Source organism: Macaca nemestrina, chromosome 3 (assembly GCF_043159975.1).
Source record: "Macaca nemestrina isolate mMacNem1 chromosome 3, mMacNem.hap1, whole genome shotgun sequence".
NCBI classification, from domain to species: domain Eukaryota; kingdom Metazoa; phylum Chordata; class Mammalia; order Primates; family Cercopithecidae; genus Macaca; species Macaca nemestrina.
The window spans coordinates 149,017,208-149,031,871 of record NC_092127.1 but is presented as its reverse complement, the minus strand read 5'-3'; the positions used below and the strand labels follow the sequence as shown (position 1 = coordinate 149,031,871).

The 14,664-nt window shown below is 42.9% G+C and overlaps 2 protein-coding genes and 1 pseudogene across 8 annotated transcripts in view; all 3 read right to left on the bottom strand.

Annotated features, from left to right (window-relative positions):
* The window catches only part of LOC105487664 (TXK tyrosine kinase), a 71,977-nt gene extending 62,395 nt beyond the window's left edge, over positions 1–9,582 (bottom strand). For 2 of the 4 annotated variants that reach the window (XR_011621306.1, XM_011751174.3), the window contains exon 1: positions 8,945–9,571. Coding sequence is in view for 3 of the 4 variants with exons in the window: in XM_011751174.3 (XP_011749476.2) it covers positions 8,945–8,960 (16 nt within the window). In the remaining variant the exon portion in view is untranslated. Of the gene's footprint in view, positions 1–8,944 lie in introns of all 4 variants that reach the window. The other 2 variants (XM_071093622.1, XM_071093623.1) reach the window with 2 other exon arrangements.
* Positions 9,583–9,591: 9 nt separating this feature from the next.
* Positions 9,592–9,955, bottom strand: LOC105487665 (large ribosomal subunit protein eL43-like; annotated as a pseudogene).
* A 1,476-nt stretch (positions 9,956–11,431) lies between these two features.
* Positions 11,432–14,664, bottom strand: part of LOC105487666 (tec protein tyrosine kinase) — a 138,562-nt gene continuing 135,329 nt past the window's right edge. For 3 of the 4 annotated variants that reach the window (XM_011751177.3, XM_011751176.3, XM_011751175.3), the window contains 3 exons: positions 14,032–14,150; positions 13,786–13,943; positions 11,669–12,635 (listed from right to left, as the gene is read on the bottom strand). In XM_011751177.3, the coding sequence (XP_011749479.1) occupies positions 12,552–12,635; positions 13,786–13,943; positions 14,032–14,150 (361 nt within the window). In that variant the 3' untranslated portion in view covers positions 11,669–12,551. Of the gene's footprint in view, positions 11,561–11,668; positions 12,636–13,785; positions 13,944–14,031; positions 14,151–14,664 lie in introns of those variants that run through there. The other variant, XR_011621305.1, reaches the window with a different exon arrangement.

Genomic DNA, 14,664 nt, shown 5'->3' with positions numbered 1-14,664 from the left:
CTTGTGGATGAGAAGATTAAATAAGATTGCAGAGGCAAACATCGCTAGAACATACCAGCTACTCTCAGTTACTTTACCACTTTGTCCCCCAACCAGTTCCCTAGAACTCATTCAGCAACTATTTATTGGGTACTCACAAAATACATTTAAGGTAACCAAACAGGAGCAGGTATGGTTTTCCCTCTGAAGACAAAATGGAGGAAGAAGACTGAGTAAACCAAAGTGAATCTTCAGCTCCAACTCCTCTCTTCTGAGCCAACTCCACCCCTGACTCAAAGGCAGGTGTTTCCCCCATTCAGGACCCCAGGAGACTGACTCTGTCTCCCTGCTATCAAAGCAGGCCTCAGGAGAGGCTCTCACACTTTTTCTCAGTAAGGTATAAATGACTGACACAATGTTAAATAGTAAACACGCTGTACTGCAGAGCTTCAGCAATGTCATGCTTACTGCAGTGCAGAGGCGTGTGCCTGTTTGTAAGCGTGACATTTGTAACAGTCAGGGTGAACACAGAGAGAGGTTTCTCTTAAGGAACTGGCTCAGGTAGTTGTGGAAACTGGCAAGTCCAAAATGTAACAGGGTAGGCTGGCAAGCTGAAGAGTGAGAGAAGAGTCGCAGTTTGAGGCCAAAGGTGGTCTGCTGGCAGAAGTCCTCCTTGCTCAGGGAGGTCTGACTTTCATTAAGGCCTTCAACTGTGGATGAGGCCCATCCACATGATGGAGGGTGACCCACTTTACTCCAAGTCCACCGATTTAAATGTTCATCTCATCCAAAAAGTGCCTTCACAGAAACATCCAGAATAATGTTTGACCAAATATCTGGGCACTGTGGCCCAGCCATGTTGACCCATAAAGTTAACCATCACAACACATGAAATTTAAATAGTTTGACCCTTGAAAAACATGGTATAAACATTTACATGAAGATTTTCTTCTGCCTCTGTCACCCCTGAAATAGTAAGACCAACTCCTCCTCTTAATCCTCTTTCTCAGACTATTCAACATGAAGATGATGAGGATGAAGGCATTTATCATAAGCCACTTTCACTTCATGAATAGTAAATCTATTTTCTCTTCCTTATGACTTTCTTAAAGCTTTTCTTTTCTCTAGCTTACTTTATTATAAGAATACAGTGTATGATACACATAACATACAAAATATGTGTTGATCAACATTTATGTTATTGATAAGGCTTCTGGTCAATGTTAGGCTGTGAGTAGTTACATTTTGGAGAACCACCTTGTTCAAGTGTCAAGAACTTTGTGTGTGTGTGTGTGTGTGTGTGTGTGTGTGTGTGTGTTTTGTTTTGTTTGAGATAGAGTGTTGCTCTGTCACCCAGGCTAGAGTACAGTAGCATGATCTCGGCTCACTGCAACCTCCGCCTACCAGGTTCAAGCGATTCTCCTGCTTCAGTTTCCCAAGTAGCTGGGACTACAGGCATGCTCCACCATACACGGCTCAATTTTTTGGTATTTTTAGTAGAGATAGGATTTCACCACATTGGCCAAGCTAGTCTCAAACTCTCGACCTCAAGTGATCTGCCCTCTTCGTCCTCCCAAACTGCTGGGATTACAGGAGTGAGCCACCACACCTGGCCAGGTCAAGAACTTTGAAAGAGAAATTGCTGGTATCAGTCAGCAGGCAGGAGTATCTGGGACTAGAGAAAGGACTCCCCCAGCTCCCTGACCTCACAACACATGGCCACACCTGATAATATTCCCCTTGGTTTCTTCTGCAGCCTGGAATTTAGGAGAAAATATTTTCAAAAATTCTTATGTTTCCCGATTCAATAGCAAAGACAATGGCCTTTAAAGAAAGGTACAGACTTAACCTACCACTGCTTTAATTACGACCCAATTTTATTTAATTTTCCCCAAAGACCAAGAACAGTGGTGAGCAGAAAGGCAAACCACTGCCTTGTTTGTGGTTCCATCCTCTACCCAGCAGACTTGCTGCCCCATAAATAATCATTGCGAGAAAAAAATCACACCATGAAAGCCAAACAGCTCCCTAGTGTTCCCTTGCTTGGCATGACTTTCCAAGACAGCAGGCATCTTTATTTACAGATTGAAGTGTTGGGCCAAAATTCACCCCAATGCGCGTATCAAGGAGTATTCGATGCATGATCATTTTCAATTTACAGCAGCACAGGTGTTCCCAGTAAGTAAGTAGAGCGCGCCCTTCCACAGGCATTCTGTGATTACAGAAGCCATTCTTTGCATTGTTTTGCCTATTAATCTGCAGAGAGAAAGCCCGTGAGCTATTAGCAAATTCCCAACTTAGGCTGGAACTCGTGCATATCAAGGGCCTTTGCCAGAGCGACAAAAATGCCCCAGAGATAGGCAATGACTATTTGCCTGCTGGAAGGAAATGTGGAAATAATATATTCAGGCTTGAAGATTATCACTGAAGGAGCTGAGCTTCCTCTCCCATGCTTACATCTGCGCTGTTCTTTTCATCTATTTCTTATTCCTCGGCAAATATCTCTCATAATGAGCCTCAGGCCAGCAAATCAGAAAAAGGGCATCGCATCAGATGTAATCTCTGTGACCTTTAGAAAACGGAACGTCTGTCACGGGGTAGGCAGTTGGACCTGCCATCCTTGGTATTTGTTTTTTCCTGGGAAGGATTTGTGCCCCTCTGTCCTCTGGGATAGGCTCCTATTGGTATTCTTTCCACCCCCAGAGGTTCCTGAGTGGCAACAGCTGGGCTGATTGGAAATAGGTTTCCACCAGGGGGCACTGGAAGAAAGCAAGAGTGAGAAGCGCCCCTTCTCAGAACAGTTCCTAAGGTCACCTCTGAAGAGGACAAAGGAACAGATGTGAAGAGCTGTGGGGCCCAGGCTGCGCGGGAAGCAAAGCCGCTGTCGCTTCCTCGTGTCTAATGTTTTGAAGTTTACATCATCACCTCCAGTTCATCCCCTGGCATTTCCGATGTTGGGGTTTCGTTTTGAATCAGTGCCTTGAGTGAAATGCATTCCTACTGAATTTGGTCATCATAATAACTGGCACATGGCTAATGATTTGTATTTAAAAACATGGCTTGAAACTAGCTGTTTCAAGAGCTGCCTTAACCCAAAGACCAGGCTTGTCGACCAACCCAGGCACTCCAGATTGTGGTTTTAAGATGAGGAATGTCTGATACCGGCAGCTTTTGCAGTTGATGGGCTGTGGTGAGTCGGGAAGCCTTGAAAACTTGTAGTTTTGGAAAAATGGCTCTGGGTGACCAGAGCTGATTCTATAAGTTTGCTGCAAAGTATCCCTTTTTTTTTTCTTCCAGAAATTCACAGAAAGGCCAAACTTCCTCATTACTCTGCCATAAATGCCCACCACTACATCCATTTCTTTTCTTTTCTTTTTTTTCTTTTTTCTTTTTTTTTTTTTTTTTTTTTTTTTTGAGACAGAGTCTCGCTCTGTCCCCCAGGCTGGAATGCAGTGGCGGTATCTCGACTCACTGCAACCTCTGCTCCCAGGTTCACGCCATTCTCCTGCCTCAGCCTCCTGAGTAGCTGGGAGTACAGGCGCCCGCCACCACACCCAGCTAATTTTTTTTTTGTATTTTGAGTAGAGATGGCGTTTCACCGTGTTAGCCAGGATAGTCTCGATCTCCTGACCTCGTGATCTGCTGGCCTCGGCCTCCCAAAGTGCTGAGATTACAGGCGTGAACCACTGTGCCCGGCCCCACTACATCCATTTCTTAAGGGCCTTTTGAAGATAGGCACGTTTTAGCCACATTAACCCATGTTATCCGGGGAATGTGACACGTAACTAGCTTGGCTATAGCATGGATTTCTACCTCTGAACAGGAGTTAGAAAAGGCTTCCAAGTTGGAGTTAGACTTCTTGGTTTGGAGTTAGACACCAAACCAAGACCCCACACCAAGGAGAGGGGAAAATAATAAAATTGGGACATTGAGTTTTTCACGTAAATGTTTATTCAATTTAGAAACGTATCCTTTATTCTGAGTTTATAACCTTTATGCATTTGGGGTGTGAAGTGATCCTGTGTCTGTGTTTGCACGGGTGTACACTTTTTCTTTTGATACTAAAATGTCCATTCTTCTAAGTGATGGTCTCCAGAGATGTTAGTTTTTCTAAATGTAGGAATAAAATAAGTAATTTGTATTAGACCTCGACTGTTCTGTTTTTTTGACATTATACTGCCGGTGAGACCTTAAAGAAGGGAGGATAACTACTTTAGGTGAGTCATTGGCAACTAAGAGAAAACAAGTACCTAGCTAATGGGACAACAAACTGGTCAATTTGAGTGGAAGAGTGGTGCTTGACTCGTCTATGGCCTGAAGGGGTGCTGTGTGGGGCAAGATGATTCTAGAAGCCTGGGAAGCTGGATGGGGGTCCCAGGCTCCAGGGAAGATAATGGTTTCTGGGAGTAAAAGGTGCTATAAGGAAAGGCAGAATCTTCCTGAAGATGACTGCTCATCTGTTTCTCAGCTTCCGCCAGGGCAACCCCCCCAGGCACGGACAGCAGCCACCCAAACCCTTGTTTGGTCTATGAGGCAATTTTTCTTTCTTTCTCAGAAGAGGCTGATGTGAGTTGGACTTTACAGGCACCTTGCCCACAACCTCTCCCCTCCCCTACATCTCAAAACAGTATTTCCTAGAACACTGTTTTCTGTGAGCTCAAAGTTCCTAACAAGCTCGCAGACATCACACCCAAGACATCGAGCCAGCTTGTGATGTGAAGAAGCGCTCGGCCACAAGGCGCACGGGCGTGGCTGGCACTGGGCCGGAAGCCATGCTGCTCACTGACCCTTGGTGGGCAGGAAGTGCGGGCGCTGCTGGCCTGAGGGGCTCCACAGAGGAGTAATGGGGGGATCTGCAGTAGTTACAAAAGGTGGCTGCAGTTATTACCAGACACTTGAGGCAGTGATGGAGTGGAAAACTGAAATGATTTAAAGACAAAAGAAAAGACACATCTAGTGTCCATTTTAATCTTGAGCCTATTTTTCAGAAAGGGCATCAAATTCCAGCCCCAGGCAGAAGGGTGGCCAAAGTGGCCAAATTCTTTTTTAATCTGTGGCTCCTCCTGCTTTTGTCACAGACTTAGTTATCTATTGTTGGAAACAAATTATTCTGAGACCTAATGACTTAAAACGTTTATCTGACACTTTCTGTGGGCCGGTAGTTCTGGAAGGGTTTAGCTGGGTGCCCGTGGCTCCAGATCTCTCAGGTAGTTGCAGTCAAGCTGGGCCCAACCAGAGCTGGAGAATACACTTCTAAGCGGATTCCATGGTGCCTCAGTTCCTCGTGATGGGGATTCTCTACGGGCTTCCTGAGAGTGCTCCCAACAAGGCAGCCAGCGATGCAGAAGGCAGAAAGCCTGAGATCGCAGGAATGGGAGCCGCAGCCTCTGTAATCTGGTCTCAGAGGTGACATTCCATCACCTTTACCATATTCTAATCACGAGAAGTGAGGTACTAGGTCCAATTCATACTCAAGGAGGAGGACTGCATAAGGGCCTGAATATCTGGAGGCAGATATCATCAGGCCATCTTAGAGGCTGCCTACCACAGCTACCCTCCTTATCTTCATATTCATAATAGTAATAATGGAAGGTGTTGACCTAACAAAGTTGGTCTGAGAATCAGATACAAAAAGGAGTAAGATAGGACTCCGAAAAGAGAGGCCCAAGAAAGGCGGTGTGACCAAAATGTCCTTACCTTACCCACAGATGCAGTTATCGAGATGAACCCAGAAACTTGCCTTTTAATAGCACCCAAGGCATGCTTCAGGCACACCAAGACTTAGAAACCACTCTTTCTACTAAGTTGTAAATAAAGAAAGGCAGAGAAATTAGGCAAACAGGGGAGCTAAGAGGTGAACTTTTTAAGCCCCCAGCTATTCTCCCTTGCCCTGTCCTTTAAATAACTCTCCTAGGCTGGATCTGTTCTCAGGGCAACTGTGAGTTGATGGAAATGCTGGCAATACCAAGTACATTTCACAAACTGAATCTCACTGGAGCAGTGCCCTGAAACCCCACTCCAAATCTCCCATCAGTATGATCAATATCCCACGCTCCACAATTATCTTCTCCTACCACATAGCAACCTTTGAAGCCAGACTTCTATGACAATGCTTAAAACAACAAACGTTTTTGGCAAATGACCCTAACAAACACATAAACTTTTTTTTTTTTTTTTTTTTTTTTTTTTTTTTTAAGAGACAGGGTCTCACTTTGCCACCCAGATTGGAGTGGAGTGGTGCGGTCACAGCTTACTGCAACCTCAAACTCCTCGGCTTAAGCAATCTTCTTGGCTGGACCTTTTTTTTTTGATTAACAGTAATACATCTTGAGGCATCACTTAGCTGTCTCCTTGTCAACAGTAAACACTCATTGTTTTACCCAGCAGAAAATGTAGCCACATTCAGCTGCAATTGACAGTAGACAACAGGTGATTCTTATCATCAAATCAAATTAACAGACGCTGGAAAGGAGAGTGAGCTTTCATCAAAGCCATGCCAGAGAGAATAATCCTCAAAATACCCCGCCAATAGGTAGTCCCTTATTTAATCCCTTGGGCAATCAAATCCTTGTCTCAACCTTCACAATGATTTATTTTATATATAACCGAATCGTTCCTGCTGTAATTTCCAGCATTTTCTTTAGTTCTGACCTTGACGGAAATAAAGAGCAGATGCTCACACAGCTTTTAACATTTAAAGATTCTTAAGTCACTGTTGAGCTTGTCTTGCCAGTGGGGGTGGCAGGGGACAAAGGTTGCTGCTTTTTCGCTTTTTCTGCTTTGCTCTGCTTGGCCTATATTTCTGTTAACAGGAGCCTTGTTCTTATCTGCGTGAATGGAAGACTACGAGTTATTTTCAGGTCAGCACAACTGGAATAATGTGGTCTATTTATTTATTTATTTTTTTACAAAATCTACAAACAATTGTTGGCTCCTGTAAGGGGTTTGGCTTAAATAGATGACATTTAAAAATTACAATCATTTTTTCCTTAATGCCACCTAAAAGTCAGAAATGTAAAAACTTGACTTTTTTTAGCTGGCCTTTGATTGCTTTAATCTGATATGACTGAGCTTTGTTGAAGCTTGGTTCCATCATCATCTAGTATTAAAATCAAAGACAGTATTTTCCTTCCTTATCTGCAAAATAACGCCCTCTGAGTCTTAGAGATAAATTAACAAGTATTTCCAAAACTGAGCAACTCCCAAAATAAAGTTCTTAAAGCACCTCTTAGGTTTATTGTTTCTTTACATTTTGTTGCAAGGTGGCCAAAAAGGGAGTCGCCTGGGCAAAAGTTCTAGTTCTGGATTTTGTCCAGCATTTGTGGATCACGGTTGGCAGATTTATATGTATACAAATATACACATACACATACACACACTCCCTTTGAGAGCTTATTTATATATACAAACTTATATATGTGTGTACGTATGTGTGTGTGTATATATATTTTTATATATATATATATTTAAGGCAAAAGGAAGAGCGCTTAAATCCCAAGTCTGGCAAGTCTCATGCTTGGCCAGGTGTGGTGGCTCACACCTGTAATCCCAGCACTTTGGGAGGCTGAGGTAAATCATTTGAGGTCAGGAGTTCGAGACCAGCCTGGCCAACATGGTGAAACCCTGTCTCTACTAAAAATAGAAAAATTAGCCAGGCATGGTGGCGTGCACCTGTAGTCCCAGCTACTCGGGAGGCTGAGGCAGGAGAACTGCTTGAACCCAGGAGGTGGAACTTACAGTGAGCTGAGATCACGCCATTGCACTCCAGCCTGGGTGACAGAGCAAGACTCTGTCTCAGGAAAAAAAAAAGTCTCATGCTTAAATCCTGAGTGTGACAACCATGTGAGCTTTTGGTGAGATTTAAACTTTCAAAGGCACTATTTTCTTATTGGCTACATAAGAATAACAATTTTCACCTTGCCAGTTTGTAGTGAAGCTTTCAGATAATGAATATAAAGGAACTGGTATAGACCATGGCCCATGGTAGGTGCTCAATAAATACCTTTATAAAGAAACAAAGATATTGCAATTCTGATATGATGGCTGCCTTCTTATTTAGAAGACTATTCTCCTTGTTTTTCTTTTTATTCTAATTTCTTTGGATTTATAAGCATCCCCACGGCTCTTTCAAACCAAGGATCTTCACAGATAACAGCATCTAGGGAATCTTTCTCTGTTCTCCTAAAACTAGCACTTATTTTTAACGGTGGTCTTATATTCTATAAAAATATTAAAATAACATCTTCATATGTAATATTATATATGAGGGAAAGAGACATTTAAGCCAGTGTTCACACTCGACCATGTTCACACTCTTAACCATGTGGAGACTCATGACTTTGACTCTTATTTTTGCCTTTACTCAGGCTCTGACTGCAGGTAAGAATCAGTTTTGCCTAAATTTCAATTGCCTGGGAAAGGTCCTCAATAACGGATGTCTACACAAAATTGTGAATAAATACTCCTGTGAAAATAAGGGTAAGTCTATATGTTTACATGATAAACACAGTTGTGTTTTGACCTCTCTTCCTTTTGCCTTAAATATATTTATTTGTGTCTGTGTGTGTATTTATATATATATAAAGTTGCCAACTGTGATCCACCACTGCTGGAGCAAATCCAGAACTAGAATTTGGTCTCCTGGCCTTCAGCCCAAAGTTCATTACAGTCTCATTCTAAAAACAAGTACTTCACACTGATTGCATTTCTACACACACATATGTAGATTCCTGGACATTCTTTTGTTTTTCTTTCATTTATGTTCTCAATGCTGAACCTTTATTAGAATTACATCACCACCGTGGTTCTTTAAATAAGAAACAAAACTCTGTCACAACATCTGAGGAAATTACCTTTTAATGTTCCCAAGCTCTGTGCCTTAGAAAGAAAAACATCCTCTGCTGTTCAAGAAGAATAGGTCCAGAACAAGCCCCGAAAATAAATTGAGAAAGCTCATCTTACTCACAGGAGGAAAGGATCATGGCAGCCCCTTCTGCAGGGAGCACACAACAGTCTTCAGTTCTTCTGCAGTGCTCCACTCACAAAAACACATCTTTCAACTGAAATCATAGTTCACTCAAGATGTTTCTCACGGGCAGAGTTAACCCCACCTATTTTCCTGTTCTGAAAACCTCAGAAGAGTATAAATGACAACCAATGGCCTATATAAGAAAGCTCAGTAATCTCCATCCCAATCTCTGAGGGTGTCTGCTATTAGTCTCTCATCCCCAAAGGTGTGGGTGACTCGCAAACATCATTTTCAAGAAATCACAAAATTTTGGTAAAAGGCACCTTTAAAATCATCAAGTCAAACTGCCCTCTCTGGACTGGGAAGGAAATGGAGGCACAGACAGAATAAGGGACTTGCCCAAGGCCACACTCTGAGTGGCAGAAACAATTAGATTCTAGGCTCTGGAATATTGAGTTTAGAATGTTCCATCCTCCCACTCAGCAGACACTTTATTTGGGCGAAGTCAATCTAGTAATAACCCTAAAATGTGATTGGGGGATGACTGAGAAATATAAAAACACCAACAATACAAAACACACTTGGGAGTTTCACTTCATCCCACTGGAAAGCATAACTATGTGTTAACTAATTAACAGAACAACTTTTTTTTTTTTTTTACATAAATTAACCCATTTATTATAGGCCAGTGATGTCTCAAAGAGTAGAGGAGCATCTACTGGTCTTTCAACTCCTTCAGTCTTCTGATGGCGGACTTTATCGTGACAGCGGAAGTGGTATTGTATGTCCAGGCACTGCCAGCCACTGTCTTCATGCAGGAACCACAGTGCCAGATCCCCACAGCTCGTCTCTTCATCTTGGTTTTGCCACAGAAAGAGCAAGTGTACTTGGTGTGCTGGCTGATTTCAATTTTCTTCACCATTTTCCGGAGGGAGGCCCCATAGCGGGTCCCGTATTTACTGACGATCCAACTTTCTTAGTACATTTGGCCATCTCGCCACGAACCAGGTCCAAGCCCAGAGAGCAACAGAACAACTTTAATGAAGACACAGCATATTCCCATTGCCCTTCCAATCTCCTGTTTAGATTAGGGTCTCCTTAGCATTCTGGGTGATGACTGTTATTTTTACTTCCCCTTCTGCCTTAGTTATGCTTTCGTATAAAAGCTTTTTTTTATAAGTCTTAGTGAAAAATATTTAAAGTTTTTTGAAGGAAATGTTCACAAATGTTGCCAGGTACTATCTATCTTGTTTTCCCATAAAAAGCATACATTGACCATTAGGGTAGGGACTCTTATCTTCTCCTCACTCTCTTTCATACCACCTAGTACTTCCCATAGCTCCTCAAGGTGAAAAAGGAAGTATGGGATGGGAGGAGGGAAGGAGGGAAGGTCAGGAAGGAAGGAGAAAAGGCTGATAGTGATAGTAAGGTAGAGTGTGCCAGGACCGACTCCTTGAATAAGCTACAAGTCAGTTAAAAGTTGTGCATGGTTAGCAACCAAAATGCCCATCAGTGATAGGCTGGATAAAGAAAATGTGGTACATAATGCACCATGGAATACTATGCAGCCATACAGAATGAAATCATGTCCTTTGCAGGGACATGGATGGAGCTGGAAGCCTTTATCTTCAGCAAAGTAATGCAGGAACAGAAAACCAAACACCACATGTTCTCACTTATAAGTGGGAGCTGAACAACACACACTGGGGCCTCTTGGGGGAGGGCAGATGAGGGGAGAGCATCAGGAAAAATAGCTAATGCAGGCCAGGCTAATATCAGGAAATATATCAGGCTAATATCAGGAAAAATAACTAATGCACACCTAGGTGATGAGTTGATAGGTGCAGCAAACCACCATGGCACACGTTTACCTATGTAACAAACCTGCACATCCTACACATGTACCCTGGAACTTAAAAAAAAAGTTGTGCATGTTTTTGTCATGGGGGTATGGTTAAACAGGTAGATGAGAAGGAATGTGGCAGATTGTGATAAGGCTCAGAATAAGCAGTTTACTTTCTTCCATTACAAGGGGCACAGGAAAAGAAAAAACACAGCCTTCAGTGGATGGACTGCCTGCTGCACAGACTCTAGACTGGCCAGGATGAAATGAAATGGTTCTCCAGGGTCAAAGTGAAGGTGCTGCCCAGAGCAGCCAGTCTGTGTGTTCACCCAATGCTCCAGAGCAGACCATCGCAGCCTCCAGAGGAGACGGAACTCCTGAAGGGAAGGCACTGTGTCTTCCTCAGCTAGTTACCCCACCAATAGCAAGAATAACGTGTTGGGCAATAAACAGTCTCTGGGTGACTGATATAGTTTCTTTTCGCTGGCACTCACGTAACCAAGATAATTTCTTTTCCTTGGTGCTCACGAGGAAAAAAGGCAGGCCCTAACTCCATTGATGTCTTAGTAGAGCTTCTAAGGGTGAGAAATCCACACACAGAGTCTTGACAGCAGGGTCTCCTGTGAGGTACAACAGTCCTACCCATCCAGGAACCCAAGTCCAACCAGGCCTCCTAAAAAACGTGCGGGAGCCAGCTCAGAACACCATGCTCGCTGTTTCTCTTGGTAGCTTCCTGGATCCTCCACCACAACTTGGGGTGCTTCTGGGCCCTGCGTGAGGTGGGGGCAAACTTTGTTGTGAACGTCACCTGATCCTTCTGCCCTAGAGCCCAGCACTTCCAATTATAGTGCCTGTGCCCCAGGGAATATTTTTAAGGGTTAGAAGTAGATTACCTAGTTTAATTTTCCATCTGATTCTGATTAGCTGCGGCCACCATGGGCAGGATTACATAGGCCAAATGCACGTGGTTAAGCTGGACAGGCATCCCCAGACACATTTACCTGAGTGAGGAGGGGGTGTTACTCATAGAAGAGTCTAGACTTTCTTCTCTTCAGGTATATTTGATGTTCAGGGGGAAATGAATTAACAGCTGTTAGGCACAGTCTCTAGTCCTAAGAAGGTGAGCTCATATACTACAGGATTAAAAGTTTCAATTAAAACACAACTCGTGTTTCTTATAAATATATAACTTTATATATTACATATATTTACAATATATACAGCATACAAATATTGTTCATGTAATACTAAGAGCAGTCTTGAAAACTGAGATGTTTTCAAAACAAAAGATGGGTACTTATTTAGGTGGGTTCCTGATTTATCTAGAACCCAATTGCAGACAATGTCTCAGGCCCAGATTTCTGTAGAAGTCAAAGGGAAAAAGAAGGGTTGCTGGGTCATGACTCTAATACCCTTCCCCTTCCCAAATACCCTGGCCTTCAACTGGCATCAGCTAACATGGTCCCATGTGTGCACCCCTAAATGGCCAAACCCTGGGGCTATACACAGTGCCTGGTAAACAACTGTCACTCAAGTGCCTGAGGAATGAATAGAAATGAGTGATTTTAATCACCATTTCTAAGGCAACAGAGTGTTTCTAAGTGGAAACACTCTGGGAGATTCCGTCTAGAAGCAAATTCTTTATGTGTTTCCACTTTACAAGTAAAACCATCTACATGTCCAAGTGCTCAATAAATTAAAAGCCACAAAGTGCCCATCCTTCCTTGAACTTTGGAATCTGGGAGCCACTGGTTACATCACTTATCTTCCAAAAGTTTCTTCACATTCAACTAGTTCATCTATTGTGCGCAGCAGATCTTCAAAAGAAGGCCTTCCCTCTGGTTTCTACAATTAAAAGTCAAAGAGAAGCTGTAGGTTCCAGAATCCATTCCAAAAAACCTCTCACTGCTCCAACTCCTAAACATAGCATATTACAGAGAGGCTTCACTGCTTTGGGACTGGGACATACAGGCATCTCCAGAGGGGTCTTGTCTCTACCCTAATCTACCCTGCATGTACTGCTGCTAGGCTAACCTTTCTAAGACACTGCTTTCATGTCTCTCTTCAAGAGACATGCCTGTGAAATCAAGTCCTGCAAATTTATAGGACCCTCTATAATCTGCCACTCCCCCACCCTCTTGTCACCCAATTTTATTCCCCACAAAATCCCTCACATGGGCTGTCTGTTAAATAGGGCCACTATCTCCACTGTCGTGCACAAACATCGTGTTTATAACCACCTCCTTACCTTTGCTCAAGCTGTTCTCTCTCCCTTTAGCACCACTTCCTGCCCAGAATGTCTATGCCCATCCCAATCAACTCTTGGGGAGGCAGTACAGCCAGTGGTTGAGACCCTGGACTTTGGAGTCAGACAGGCCTATACTGCTCTGTAGTTAAGTGACCCCAGGCAAGCAGCAACCTCATGACCCTTAATCTTCTCATCTACAGAGTGGCACAAAGTGTCTCCACCTCAAAGTGTTGTTTTGAGAACTAAATCCAAAACACTAAGTATAGTGCTTGGTACATAATACATGTGAGCTAATGTTACTGTCTTTCAGAAGTCATTCGGTATCTAACCTCTTTTAGGAGGTGACATTTCAATACTTCCAAAGACCTCGGAAAGTTGAGGTTTAGAGAAAGAAACCAACTCTGGTAAAAAAAATAATATTTCAACTCTACAAGTGACCCAGTGAAAAAAGAGCTACTTCTCCAGGTGTATTCCCCAAGTCCCTAGCTCAGGCAATGATGGAAGGAGTCCCACTTGCGAGTGAGGAAGCAGCCTGAATGTATCGAGGTAGTTATTAGCATTTTCCACATCTTTACATTCTTTTTCCCGTTATTCAGAATTTGAGTTGAGAGGGTTGGCTTCCTACCTAGAGCTTGAAATCACTATAAAGCACGCAGCACCTCACTAGGCTATAAAGACTGCATGTTGTCTATTTACCAAGCCCAATCCCTAAAATATTCAAAAAGAAAGCCCACAAAAAATCTATACCTCCTGCCAACATCTCAGCATCACTTCATATACATAGTTGGATGCCAACTTCGGCTGGTAGAGTCGGTGGCCTCGAGTAACCATGGTTACCACTTCATAATTGGTATATTTTTCAAAGGGCATTCTGCCTTCTGTGAATACTTCCCACATTAAAACACCTGGAAAAGAATCAGGATTACCAAATGGATGTATCCACTTCCTCCTCAGGGCGGACGGACATGAGGAAGCATGGACCATGGATCTTACCAAATGACCAGACATCTGATTTGCTGCTGAAGCGGCTGTAATTAAACACTTCAGGTGGACACCACTTCACAGGAAACTTAGCACCAGAAGAACTTGTATACTGATCATCCAGAACATACCTAGAGTAAGACACACCATGGGCTTACACCTCTGAAGAAAAATCTGCATTTTCTACTTGTTCTTTCATTTTTTTCCCCTTGCAATCAAAAACACAGTTGACTGAAGTCCAACAAGCATCCGGTTGAAGCTAAATGTTCACCTCAGTGGCCACACCTGGTGATTTCCAACTTCCTCTCAGCTTAATTTAAGTGCATGAGATGGATGCATCACCACATTACCATCTGCACTTTGATTTTTCTGTTTTTCTTTCTTTTTATAAGGCAATAGAGACAATGTATCATAAAATACTTTGCAAGCTTTTCTTTGTAAGCAATTCTGTTCTTTAAATAAAATTTTACCCACAGGCCCCATATGTAAAAAATCTAAAGCAGAGCTGCTCCAGAGGAAGTGGTATAAAGCATCTAGAAACACACTTGCTTTCAGCCCTCACAATTCCACAGAGCACAATTTAAAACTATAGCATATGAAGATGGCAAATGCAAAAAACAAACAAACAAACAAAAACACAACACA